The following is a 13,931-nucleotide window of genomic DNA, read 5'->3' on the forward strand; positions in this document are numbered from 1 at the left end:
CAATAGAGGTATGTGATGCATGAAATCACCAGCCTGGAAGGTACTTTTAACCATAAAGCATTACAGAGGAACCTCAATTATCCGAATGACATGGGCGTGGAGTGTTTTGTTGGATAAACAAATATTCGGATAATTGAATGCTGGATAACACAGTTTAGCTAAGCATTGGTACCTTGTGATCATGCCAATAATCCAAAATTTGGATAATCGAATGCCGGATAATTGAGGTTCCTCTGTACTCTGTTTTTATTATCTGTAGGGACTACATTGTATTATGAATATAAACTGGGAAAAATAGAAGATTAGACATTTCGGTGTTGTAGAGATTGAAGTAGTTTTTGTCTTGCGACATGAAGGTCAAACCTGGCACTGTAAGGTCTTCATTTATTGGTTACACAAAGCTATGTAAATTATGGACAAGGCAAATTTGATACTTTTGTGAGACAAGCAGTCACTAGGTGCATCTGGGTTGAGACAGTGCCTAGCAACAGCTTTTGGGAGTAAGTTGCAGTCTGTCACAGGACTGAGAGAGTTTAATTTCACTCAGTCTGCCAGAAAGTCTGCAAGCCAAACTATACCTGTCTCTGTTAACCTCCATGTGTGGAAAGAAAATCTTAAAAATTCTAAGAAGAATTTCAAACTCAAGCAAAAACCTAGGTCCAACTGACTGGCTAGCAATTGAGAATATTCTACAGTCGACAACCACATGATTTCATTGCCAAGAATTATAAAAACTAAGAGGATGTCTTGATTCACAGAATTTGTTCTTCTTTTCCTCTGTTTTCCATTTATAATATTTCTTCAGAATTGCCTGTCCTGACTGCTTTGTTTACAAGTGATCATCAATCATAGAATCTCTGCAGAGTGGCCCAACATTCGGCCCAACGAGTCCACACTAGCTCCCACACATACTCACCCCCCTACCCTATCCCTGTAACCCTGCATTTCCTGTGGCTCATCCACCTAACCCACACATCACTGGACACGTTGGACAATTTAGCATGGCCAATCCACCTAACCTGCACATCTTTGGACTGTGGGAGGAAACCAGAGCACCTGGAAGAAACCCATGCAATTATGAGGAGAATGTGCAAACTCCACACAGTCACCCGAGGCTGGAATTGAACCTGGATCCCTGGTGCTGTGAGGCAGCAGTGCTAACACTGAGCAACTGCATACAGATTTGTAGATTAATTGATTGAGACAGCAGCCTTCAGCCTATCCCAGTCTGCTTTGACATAACTACCACTAAAAGTGCACTACTTCCATTTCCTGCACTTGTCCCATATCCTTCAATGTTATATTTGAAGTACTCATCAAAATATTTGTCAAAGGTTGTAAGGTTTCCATTTTTCACTACTTTTGAGATTCCCACCACCTGCTAAGTGAGAAAGTCTTTTCCCAAATTCCCTCTGAATTTCCTGCCCTTACTCTCAAACTATGCCCTCTCCTGATCTTTCACCTTGATTGTGGACAACAGCAGCTCTCTATTCACTTTTATACACCTCAATCATGTCTCACCAACAGTTTTCTCTGCTGTAAGGAAAACAATCCAAGCCTATCTAGTCTCTCCTTATAGGTCAATTTCTCCATCTCAGGCAACATCCTGATGAACCTCCTCTGTGCCCCCGCAAGTGCTATCACATCTGTCCTGTGGTGAAGAGACCAAAACTACAACAGTATTCTAGTTGTGTCTTGACTAACATTCTGTACAATTCTAACATTCCCTTCTTGCTCTTATACTCTGTCATGACTACTGGAAGCAGGTGTCCCATATACCTGTTTAACTATCCTACTTACATGCTCCGCTGACTTCAGGGATCTGTGAATAATTTCCCCAAGATCCCTCTGTTCCACTAAGCTACCCAGTGTCCAGCCATTCATCGAATACTCCCTCATCTTGTTTCTTCTTCCAAAGTGCACTTTTTTGCAGTGTGGGGTATGATTCATAGAATCGGTACAGTGTGGAAGCAAGCAATTGGCCTATTGAATCCACACCGACCCTCTGAAGAGTATCCCACCCAGACTCCCCTCCCTACCCTATCTCAAAGCCCTGCATTTCCCTTGGTTGATCCACTTAGCCTGCACATCTCTGGACACTATGAGCAATTTAGTATTGCCAATCCACCTAACTTGCATGCATTTGGACAGTGGGAGGAAACCCATGCAAACACAGTCAAAACTCCACACAGTTAGTCACCCAAGACTAGAATCAAACTTGGTACTATAAGGCAGCATGCTAACCGCTGAGCCACCATGCTGTCCCCTTTATCAGGGTTAAATAATATCTGCCACTGGTCTGCTCATCTGACCTACCAATCTTGGTGTCATCTGCAAATCTGCTTAACATTGCCTCTATTTTTCATCCATATAATTTATGTATACAACAAACAGTAAAGGTCCCAGTACTGGACCTTCTCTTACACCACTGGGCACCTGTCTCCAGTCACTCAAACCTCTACACTTTGTGTTTTATTACTAAGCCAGTTGCTGATCCATCGCGCCAAGTTTCCCTCAATTTCACGTATGTTAACCTTCTTAATCAATTTCCCATGTGGGACCTTGTCAGAAGTTTTGTTAAAATCCATTTCAACTCCAACAACTGACCTTCCCTGATCCACATAGTTGGTCACATTTTCAAAAAATTCTAACATATTTGTTAGGCATGACATCCATGTGACAAAGACATGCTAACTATCCCCAATTAACCCATGCCTTTCCAAGTGGATATTAATTCACTCCTTCAGAATTTTCTATGAGAGTTTCCCTATCACTGACGTGAGGCTCTGTAAATTCCTGGTTCATCTCTACCAGCCCTCTTTAAAAAGTGAAATCACATTAGGAATGCTCCAGACCTCTGGCACTTGCCCTGTTGTGAGAAAGGAATTAAAAGTGTGCCAGAGCCCCAGCAATTTTCTGCTTCACCTCCCACAACAGCCCGAGATGCAATTCATCCAGGCCAGGGAATTTGTTTATTTTTATTATTTTTTGACAATGCCTCCAATACCTCCCAATTTCCTATGTCAAACTGTGCAAGTTCCTCACAGTCCCTTTTCCTGAATTCTGTACCTATGCTGTCCCTTTCCAGAATGAATACCAAAGAGGAGTTTTCATTTAACACCCTTCCAATATCCTGTAGCTTCACACACAGGTTACCCCCTTGGACCTGAATCAACCCTAGAGTCGTAGAGTCATAGAATAATACAGCATGGATTCAGCCCAAACTGGTCCAAGCTGACCATGGTGCCTACTCAGCTAATTCCAATTGCCCACATTTGGTCCATATCCCTCTGGACCTTCCCATTCTCTGTACCTATCCAAATGTTTTTTTAAATATTGCTGCTGTACCTGCCTCAAACCCTTTCTCCGGCCACCCATTCCATGTATGCACCACTCTCTGCGTGAAGATGTTGCCCTTCAGGTCCTTCTTAAATCTTTCCTTTCTCACCTTAAACCTATGCCCTCTAGTTTTCAATTCCCCATCCCTGCGAAACAGACCATATGCATTCTTCCTATCTATGCCCCTCATGATATTATACACCATAATAAGGTCACCCCTCATTCTTCTACAATTCCAAGGAATAAAGTCCTATCCTGGCCAACCTCTCCCTATTACTTAGGCCTAATAGTCCTGGCAACATCCCCACAAATCATCTTTGCATTCTTTCCAATGTCTTTCTAATAACAGGGTCATCAAAACTATACACAATACTTCCCTGCAGCCTCACCAACAACTTATACAACTGTAACATAACATCCCAACCCCTATATTTAGTGCCTCGACTGATGAAGACCAGCATGCCAAATGCCTTCTTCACCACCCTGTCTTCCTGTGATGCCACTTTCAACGAACTCTGTACTTGTACTCCTGGGTCCCTGTGTTCCACAACACTCCTCAGGACCTTACCTTTTACTATGTAAGTCCTACCTTGGTTTGACTTTCCAAACTGTAACACCTCACACTTATGTGTATTAAATTATAATTGCTAATTCTCAGCCCACTTCTCCATCTGATCAAGATCCCTTTTCTTAACCTTTCTCGCTATCAACCTACACCTTCCTTAGTTAGTCTCTTCCCTTTAAAGTATTTATAGTATATAAATCCTTTGTAGAGGATATATTTTAAATTTTCATGGTAGTAATTAATGGTCTATTCTGAAGTTTAAAAATTGGAATGTGAGACTATTGCTTTTTTGCAATCATTTAATGTAAAGATTAATCATATTGCAGAAAAGAAGTGCAATTGCAGATGTATTGTCCGGAGTGTAAAAATATTGAAATAATTTAAAGGTTTAACATAGGCGTAGATTATATAAAGTTGCAGAAGGGAAAAGGCTTAATGGATGAAAGTCTTGTTTGGTATTTTCATAATTATTTACCTGCCGACAAACTTTATTTATTTGTCATAGTTCTTGTAAATATAGAAGCCTGTTCCATGCTATTTGTCAACATGGGTTTGAAAGTCAGGTATTTCTGTTTACTTCTTAAAATCTTTAACTTTTGTGATGTTTGCAGTAACAGTGGGGCTTGATTTCCAGTGCACTACCCCAGCCAGGTGTAACAATGTTGATAAATACCACAAAGAGTCAAATTCTTGTGAGACAGATGTCTTGAAATTTATTTAGAACACAAACCATATGAACTCTGATAACAGAGACCTCCACATAATGTTCTAATATGTGTTTATCAATGTTGCTATACATTGCATCACACATAATGTGCTGACTACACAGAATGAGTGAAAGTGAAACAGGTACCTTTATACCAGAATGTCACATTGTGTAACATCATATGTCTTGCCTGGAGCCTATGTGACGCCAAATCCACAATGATGTGATTGACTTTGAACTATCTAATGAAATGGCTGAGTGATCCACTTTGTTCAAAGGTAGTTAAGAATGGGCAACACATTTTGGCCACATTCCATGATCTCCGTTCTATTTGTAATCTACCTGACAGTGGTTGTTCACCCCATTGAAAGATCAGCTGCCCTCTGGTGCACTGCTTGAAGTCAGCCTGAGAAGTATTCAGGCAAAACTCCTGCAAAATTGACTACAATGAACTGGTCATTGCATCTGGAGTCTGAAATACCTCTACCTCACCACATCATGTTTTCTCAAGTCTCAATTCACCAGAGTTTCAGGAGAGGACAAAAAAAAGGAATTGCTCCAATGACACCTTGAATCTCTCCTTGAAGCATGGTAACATTGACATGAATGACTGGGAGGAGTGTGCTCCCTATCGTTCATCATGGTTACCACGGGACAATCAAACTGCATCACACTTTGTGCCCAAACACCTCAACCATGAGACAGAGTGGTGGCACAGAAGGAAATAAAAGGAAGCAAACCATTTTGTTCACTACCTCATGAGATGACTGAAATCCACAGCACTAAGTAAACATCGTCCTTAACATATAGAATTGATCACAGGAGACAAAGATGATCAGAGCTTTTGGGACACAGCAAAACCACTGATCTTTGTGTTTGTCCTTTCCAATTAAAATTATCATGATGATAAACAGACCATTATTAAGTTTAACATTGTTGTTAGATTGAGAGACTTCCTGCAGTGATGGTGAGCAGTCCAGATACACTAATACGCTTCATACCTACCTCATCTGGTTCGGGTGAATTTTATCCTAGACTAGATGTTTAACTCACAATGGGGGCCCTTCTGGTACAGTGGTAGTTAGTCTGGAGACCTCTGGACCAGGAGGCCTGGTTCATGTCCGACATGCTGTAGAGAGAATATTTCTGAATAGACCAATTTGAAAGTATCAGGAAGTGTCAGCAATGGATATTACTTTGCCAATATCCTGAGAACATTTTGTTTTTAAAAGTGTTTCCAATGACAAGAAGCCATTTTTAAAGCAACAGGCCATAACGTTTACACTCATTGGAATAAAACCACCGCTGCCCTATGTCCTAACATCAGAACCCGATCCAAACTACTGCATTTAATTTAATTTGACTGCCTATTAGATGTTAAAATTCTGACCTCGTGCTTCCTGCATGACCACAATCTTCCCATCGCTAATATCTCCTGCCGCTGTCTGAAAACACTGTTTGTCTCATGTTTTTGTGATTCCTTTGGCCCATCATTGGCATCAGCCTTCCAGTTCCAAATGCTAAACCTCCCTGGCTTTCTACATTGCTTAAAAAGCTAATGTTGTCACCTCATCTTTGCTTATCTGTTAAGTGTTTCCTTTTCATGTTTTGTATCAATTGTTGTGAATTCTCTGCTTTGAAGCTCTTTGGTACCTCAGACATTGTTGTAGATGCAGTGCAGTTATGAATGACTGATTTACAGGTAGTCTTGTTTAATAGAACAATTAACAGCTGATTCTGTATTCTTGGTTAGTCTCTTCAGTGATGTCTATGGTGCATCTGAAGCTCTGCTTCTGTTCCTCAGGCTGCGAGTGGCTCCGTACTCCCTTTGCCACCTGTGACACACAGCCGCTGTGCAACACCACAGGAGGTTGCAACAACGGGCATCAATGGTGCCACTTACAGGAAATGTGTCTGCCCATCACCAGCCCCTGCAGTTCGTATGCATTTGAAAACATCACAACCAACATCCTGCCAATCGCTAACCCTCCCAGATACAAAGGGACACAGCCATATTACTCCCAGGTGGCAGATATAGCAATGATCATCAGCCCTGACCTCAACATTGTACATGTAAATGTGAGTCAGACTATTCTTATTCTGTCCTTTGTTCAAATGATGTACAATCTGGCAGACAATCTGAAGAACAGCATTGGTTCCACACAAGATGAAGCCATGTTCAGAGTGAGCTCCATTTCTAGTTATCACTAATTTTTCTTTCTTTCTGGTATAGTTCACAAATAAAGCTATTCAAATTGAACACTCTGGTGTTACAGTGACAGACCTATCCCCATCATTCCTGAACCCCAATGTTACACAGTGCTAGAGCTGACCTACCAGTACTGTAACTCATTGTTACACAGTGACAGACTTGCTCCACCAGTACTGTACCTCAGTGTTATACAGTGACAGGCCTGTCCCCACCAGGACTGTACCCCAGCGTTATACAGTTCGATTAGATTCCCTACAGTATGGAAACAGGCCTTTCGGCCCAACAAGTCCACACCGACATAGAACATAGAACATAGAACAATACAGCACAGAACAGGCCCTTCGGCCCACGATGTTGTGCCGAACATTTGTCCTAACTTAAGCACCCATCCATGTACTTATCCAATTGCCACTTAAAGTTCGCCAATGATTCTGACTCTGCCACTCCCACAGGCAGCACATTCCATGCCCCCACCACTGTCTGGGTAAAGAATCTACCCCTGACATCTTCCCTATACCTTCTACCCTTCACCTTAAATTTATGTTCCCTTGTAACACTCTGTTGCACCCGGGGAAAAAGTTTCTGATTGTCTACTCTATCTATTCCCCTGATCATCTTATACACCTCTATCAAGTCACCCCACATCCTTCTCCGTTCCAATGAGAAAAGGCCTAGCACTCTCCACCTATCCTCGTACGACCTATTCTCCATTCCAGGCAACATCCTGGTAAATCTTCTCTGCACCCTCTCCAAAGCTTCCACATCTTTCCTAAAGTGAGGCGACCAGAACTGCACACAGTACTCCAAACTTGGCCTAACCAAAGTCCTGTACAGCTGTAACATCACTTCACGACTTTTGAATTCAATCCCTCTGCTAATGAACGCTAATACACCATAGGCCTTCTTACAAGCTCTATCCACCTGAGTGGCAACTTTCAAAGATCTATGAACATAGACCCCAAGATCCCTCTGCTCCTCCACCTTACTAAGAACCCTGCCGTTAATCCTGTATTCCGCATTCTTATTTGTCCTTCCAAAATGGACAACCTCACACTTGGCAGGGTTGAGCTCCATCTGCCACTCCTCAGCCCAGCTCTGCATCATATCTAAGTCCCTTTGTAGCTGACAACAGCCCTCCTCACTATCCAGAGCTCCACCAATCTTCGTATCATCTGCAAATTTACTGACCCACCCTTCGACTCCCTCTTCCAAGTCATTAATAAAAATTACAAACAGCAGAGGACCCAGAACTGATCCCTGCGGAACTCCACTTGTAACTGGGCTGCAGGCTGAATATTTACCATCTACCACCACTCTCTGACTTTGACCGGTTAGCCAGTTTTCTATCCAACTGGCCAAATTTCCCTCTATCCCATGCCTCCTGACTTTCCGCATAAGCCTACCATGGGGAACCTTATCAAATGCCTTACTAAAATCCATATATACTACATCCACTGCTCTACCCTCATCCACATGCATGATCACCTCCTCAAAGAATTCAATAAGACTTGTAAGGCAAGACCTACCCTTCACAAATCCGTGCTGGCTGTCCCTAATCAAACAGTGTCTTTCCAGATACTCATAAATCCTATCCCTCAGTACCCTTTCCATTACTTTGCCTACCACTGAAGTAAGACGAACTGGCCTGTAATTCCCGGGGTTATCCCTATTCCCTTTTTTGAACAGGGGCACAACATTCGCCACTCTCCAGTCCCCTGGTACTACCCCTGTTGACAGTGAAGACGAAAAGATCATTGCCAACGGTACTGCAATTTCCTCTCTTGCTTCCCACATAATCCTAGGATATATCCCGTCAGGCCCGGGGGACTTGTCTATCCTCAAGTTATTCAAAATGTCCAACACATCTTCCTTCCTAACAAGTATCTCCTCTAGCTTACCAGTCCATTTCACACTCTCCTCTTCAACAATATGGTCCCTCTCGTTTGTAAATACTGAAGAAAAGTACTCAGTCAAGACCTCTTCTATCTTTTCCGACTCAATACACAGTCTCCCACTACTGTCCTTGATCCGACCTACCCTCGTTCTCGTCATTCTCATGTTTCTCACATACGCATAAAATGCCTTTGGGTTATCCTTGATCCTATCCGCCAAAGATTTTTCATGCCCTCTCTTAGCTCTCCTAATCCCTTTCTTCAGCTCCCTTCTGGCTATCCTGTATCCCTCCAATGCTCTGTCTGAACCTTGTTTCCTCAACCTTGAGGGCGGAACGGTGGCACAGTGGTTAGCACTGCTGCCTCACAGCGCCAGAGAGCTGGGTTCAATTCCCGACTCAGGCAACTGACTGTGTGGAGTTTGCACATTCTCCCTGTGTCTGCGTGGGTTTCCTCCGGGTGCTCCGGTTTCCTCCCACAGTCCAAAGATGTGCAGGTCAGGTGAATTGGCCATGCTAAATTGCCCGTGGTGTTAGGTAAGGGGTAAATGTAGGGGTATGGGTGGGTTGCGCTTCGGCGGGGTCGGTGTGGACTTGTTGGGCCGAAGGGCCTGTTTCCACACTGTAAGTAATCTAAAAAAAAAAAGCCCCCTTCTTCCTCTTTACAAGACATTCAACCTCCCTCGTCAACCAAGGTTCCCTCACATGACCATCTCTTTCCTGCCTGACAGGTACATACATATCAAGGACACGTCGTATCTGTTCCTTGAAAAAGTTCCACATTTCCATGACATCCTTCCCTGACAGCCTATGCTCCCAACTTATGCTCCTCAGATCCTGTCTTACAACATCGTAATTCCCCTTCCCCCAATTGTAAAACCTACCCTGTTGCACGCACCTATCTCTCTCCATAACCAAGGTGAAAGTCACAGAATTGTGGTCACCATCACCAAAATGTTCACCCACTAACAAGCCCATCACTTGTCCCAGTTCGTTACCAAGTACCAAATCCAATATGGCCTCCCCTCTGGTCGGACAATCTACATACTGAGTTAGAAAAGCTTCCTGTACACACTGCACAAACATTGCTCCATCCAATCTACTTGATCTAAAGAGCTTCCAATCAATGTTTGGGAAGTTGAAATCACCCATGACTACGACCCTGTGGCTTCTGCACCTTTCCAAAATCTGTTTCCCAATCTGTTTCTCCATATCTCTGCTGCTATTGGGGGGCCTATAGTAAACACCCAACAAGGTGACTGCACCTTTCCTATTTCTGACTTCAGCCCATACTACCTCCAAAGGCAGATCCCCCTTGAACTGCCTTTCTGCAGCCTTTATACCATTTCTAATTAGCAATGCCACACCCCCCCTCCTTTTTTACCACTCTCCCTAATCTTACTGAAACATCTGTAACCAGGAACCTCCAACAACCGACCTTCCGAAGAGTAACCCACCCAGGCCCCTACCCTATATTTACCCCTGACTAACGCACCTAACACTATGGGCAGTTTAGCATGGCCAATTCACCTGAGGAACCCAGAGCACCCAGAGGAAACCCACACAGACACTGGGAGAACGTGCAAACTCCACACAGACAGTCGCCCGAGGCTGGAATCGAACCTGGGACCCTGGTGCTGTGAAGCAGCAGGGCTAACCACTGAGCCACCTTGCTGCCCCAGTGACAGACCTGTCCCCACCAGTACTGTACCCCAGTGTAATACAGTGACAGACCTGTCCCCACCAGTACTGTACCCCAGTGTTATAGTGACAAACCTGTCCCCACCAGTACTGTACCCCAGTGTTATACAGCGACAGACTTGCCCCACCAGTACTGTACCCCAGTGTTATATAGCGACAGACTTGTCCCCAGCAACACTGGACCCCAGTGTCATACAGTGACAGACTTGCCCCACCAGTACTAGACCCCAGTGTTATATAGCGACAGACTTGTCCCCACCAGTACTGGACCCCAGTGTTATACAGTGGCAGACTTGTCCCCACCAGTACTGTACCCCAGTGCTATGCAGCGACAGAATTGTTCCCACCAGTACTGGAACCCAGTGTCATACAGTGACAGACTCTCCCCACCAGTAGTGTATGTCTGTGTTATACAGTGGCAGAAATTGGACTCACACCTGAACAGGAAGAATGTGCAATGTGATGGGGAAATGGTTCAGTAGGAGAAGGGGAACAGCATTCAGTAACTTGCTCTTTCAGAGAGCCTGTACAGGCAAGGTGGGCATTCTGCAGCCTCCCAAGAGACCACCTGCTCTACATGTGTAGTGGAAGTCTGCTTTTCTGATTGGGTGGAATTTTTCTGAAATCGATTAGTGTCACATTTCAGTCTGTTGCAGTTAACCTATTCCCAATTATGATTGTCTGCACTACAGCACAAGCCAATGATTGCTGTGATTCTGATTGGTTCATCCAGTGTTTGGGCTTGTCCAATGGAAAGCTCAATCCTAACAGTTTTATTTCTTTTTTTTTAAGAGAGATTTGTTAGTGCTACTTGGGAGCCTTCAAACTGGTATGGGTCGGGGGGGTCAGTGAGGGGATTCTGAGCAGCAGTGAGAATAGAGAAAAGGCTGAGGATGATTTGGAAGTTAAAGAGAGCAAATTGATTAGATAAGACAGACAAGAGCATGTCACACAATAAGGTAACTCTGAAGAATTAAGCTGCATTTATTTCATCGCAAGAGGTCTGACAGGTAAGGAGCATGAACTCAGGGCATATGTGAAAATATGTGACTGGGTTATCATAGCTATTACAGAAACATGGCTGAGGGAGGGATAAGACTGGCAGCTCAATGTTCCAGGGTTTAGGTCCTATAGGAAGCATAGGAAGGGAGGCAAGAGAGGAGGAGGAGTGTATTTTTGATTAGGGAAAACATTATTGCTGTAGAGTGGATATTTCTGGGGGATCATCCAGTGATGCTACATGGGTGGAACTCAGAATTAAGATTAGGAAGATCACCTTGAGAGGATTGTCCTTCAGGCCACCCAATGGTCAGTGGGAAACGGAGGAACAAATATGTGGAGAAATCTCAGATACGATAGCATTAAGATTCATAAGAATAATAGTATTAATTTGTAGTGGATTTTAACTTTCCAAACATAGACTGGGACTGCTGTAATGTTAGATGGGGAGGAATTTGTGAAATATGTTAAAGAAAATTTGCTTTATCAACATGTAGATGTACTTACCAGAGAAGTAGCAAAACTTGACCTTCTCTTGGGAAATAAGACACGCAAGCTAATTGAAGTGTTCTTGGGTGAAATAACTGCACACAGGCTGCTTCATGTCACCAAATTGCCCTTTATTTATTTGTGCACAGTGGAACTGACTGTGGCCAGCCAGCTCCGAGTCAGTCCTCAACTGAGGAGATTCTAATCTTCCTAACAATTTCTATTTGGTTAATCCTGCTCAATATTACTTTACTCCTGATTGGTTGGATTCTTCTCTGCTCATTTGTTAATATGTTCATGATTGGTGGGTTTGCGTGGAGGTGTTACTGCTTGGTGGTGCTCCTGATTGGCTATTTGCTTGATGATGTAATGGACTGTTGCTCTGTTTCAGGTGATGCTGGGTGACCAGGAAGTTCGTGTTTATCCAGATGATGTGATTGGTTTTCAGCACGATGCAGGTCAGAACTCTCTGCTGCATTGCTTGCCCAGCTCAATATCACCATGGCGACAGAGCTACATCAGCCTGGTGCGGCAGGGCTGGCTGGAAAGTTTACTGGTTGGTTTCCAACCTACCTGGCCCAGTCCCAGATGGTTTGATAATGTTGTCTGTGATGTGCGTATCCTGTATACAGACCAGCCACAGCCGATTGCTCCCACCCACTCCCTAACCACTGTGCCAGATACATTCCTGGAAACCCCAGTAAACAGAGTAAGCCCCACAGGGATCAAATGCTGCCCATGGACAACAATCACTGGCTTACAAATCATCTATCCCTGGCCACATAATGGCACTCTCCTGGTCCCAACTGGCAATGAGATACTCATTGTGATCAAGATTAACTCTGGCAGCAATGCTAGCTCCTGGTGGAGTCCTCCAGTTCGACAATCAGGAGTCTTCTTTGATGCCCACTGTCCATCCAGTCTGCCTCAGTATACGCCAGCCTGCCACAGAGAGACCAGCGATACCTGGTTCTCATATGCCCACTTTACTGTCACCCATCCCAGGATAGAAATCCTGAATATCACCGTGAGCAATGAGGTCAGTTCCCAGAACATGTCTGTCGAAATCCAGGCCTTCGATGTGATTCAGGGGCTCCAGATCATGCCCAGGAAACCCAGACGCATGCTGGTGGATGTCTCACAGGTATGGCACCCTCAAAAGCATTTGGAGAACTCACTTTGAGACGAGGCTGTATAAAGAGAGAAGGAAAGATGGCTCAATCCCAAAATATTTCACCAGTTTCTTTAGTGTAATAAAACATTTCAAAGTGCTTCACTGTGTCCAGAAGAGTTTTCTAAGCCAGCACATAGAAAGTCTTCCAGGAGAGGGAATGGTGGTGGACCTAATTTTAGGGAATAAAGCTGAGTAAGTGGTAGATGACCATATCAACTCAGTAAGGTTGAAGATTATTATGGATAAGGACAAAGGTGGACCAGAAATAGAGGTTCTGCAGTGGGGAGGATGGATTTTAAGACAAGATCTGTCCAAAATTGGACTGGGAGCAGCTATCGCAGGGAAGTCCACATCAGAACAGCAGGAGACATTTAAAATGGTAATAGAGAGAGTGCAGGACCACCATGTTTTTGTAAAAGTGAAGGGTGGGATCAATCCAGTGAACCCAGAATGTGAAAGGACATACAGGATTTGGATAAAGGGTAAAAGAGCAAAGTGTAGATACAAAAGGCTTAAATCACAAGATATCCTAAAGGATTTTATAAGTATATAGGTAGTTGTCCTATAACCCGGTAGTTGCATTCCAGCAAAACCTCAATTCATAGAGAATCGCTTCATAGAAATAATGAGGCCGATGGGAAAAGTGGGGTTGGGGCAAACCGAGAAAAAATATCACTCACAATCGCTCAAAAATCACCCAAATGTCAAACACAAAGTATAGCACAGCCTAAATGAAGGTTGAAATTATATTTATTAATGAAACAGAAGTTAATTTAACACAGTATTTCTTTTTAAAAATGTAAGAGAGCTGCCCTGTCACATGCACAGAATACCACAAAGACCACCGCTGACCTA

At 43.6% G+C, this 13,931-nt stretch overlaps 1 protein-coding gene across 3 annotated transcripts in view; it reads left to right on the forward strand.

The window, feature by feature from the left end:
- Positions 1–13,931, forward strand: part of pkd1b (polycystic kidney disease 1b) — a 397,721-nt gene that overhangs the window by 129,254 nt on the left and 254,536 nt on the right. For 2 of the 3 annotated variants that reach the window (XM_088000368.1, XM_088000369.1), the window contains 2 exons: positions 6,415–6,689; positions 12,294–13,046. In XM_088000368.1, the coding sequence (XP_087856494.1) occupies positions 6,415–6,689; positions 12,294–13,046 (1,028 nt within the window). The remainder of the gene's footprint in view (positions 1–6,414; positions 6,690–12,293; positions 13,047–13,931) is intronic. The other variant, XM_088000370.1, reaches the window with a different exon arrangement.

The sequence above is a fragment of the Chiloscyllium plagiosum genome, unplaced genomic scaffold (genome assembly GCF_037043375.1).
Source record: "Chiloscyllium plagiosum isolate Xiang-an unplaced genomic scaffold, Cpla_swu_hap1 HiC_scaffold_25, whole genome shotgun sequence".
NCBI lineage: Eukaryota > Metazoa > Chordata > Chondrichthyes > Orectolobiformes > Hemiscylliidae > Chiloscyllium > Chiloscyllium plagiosum.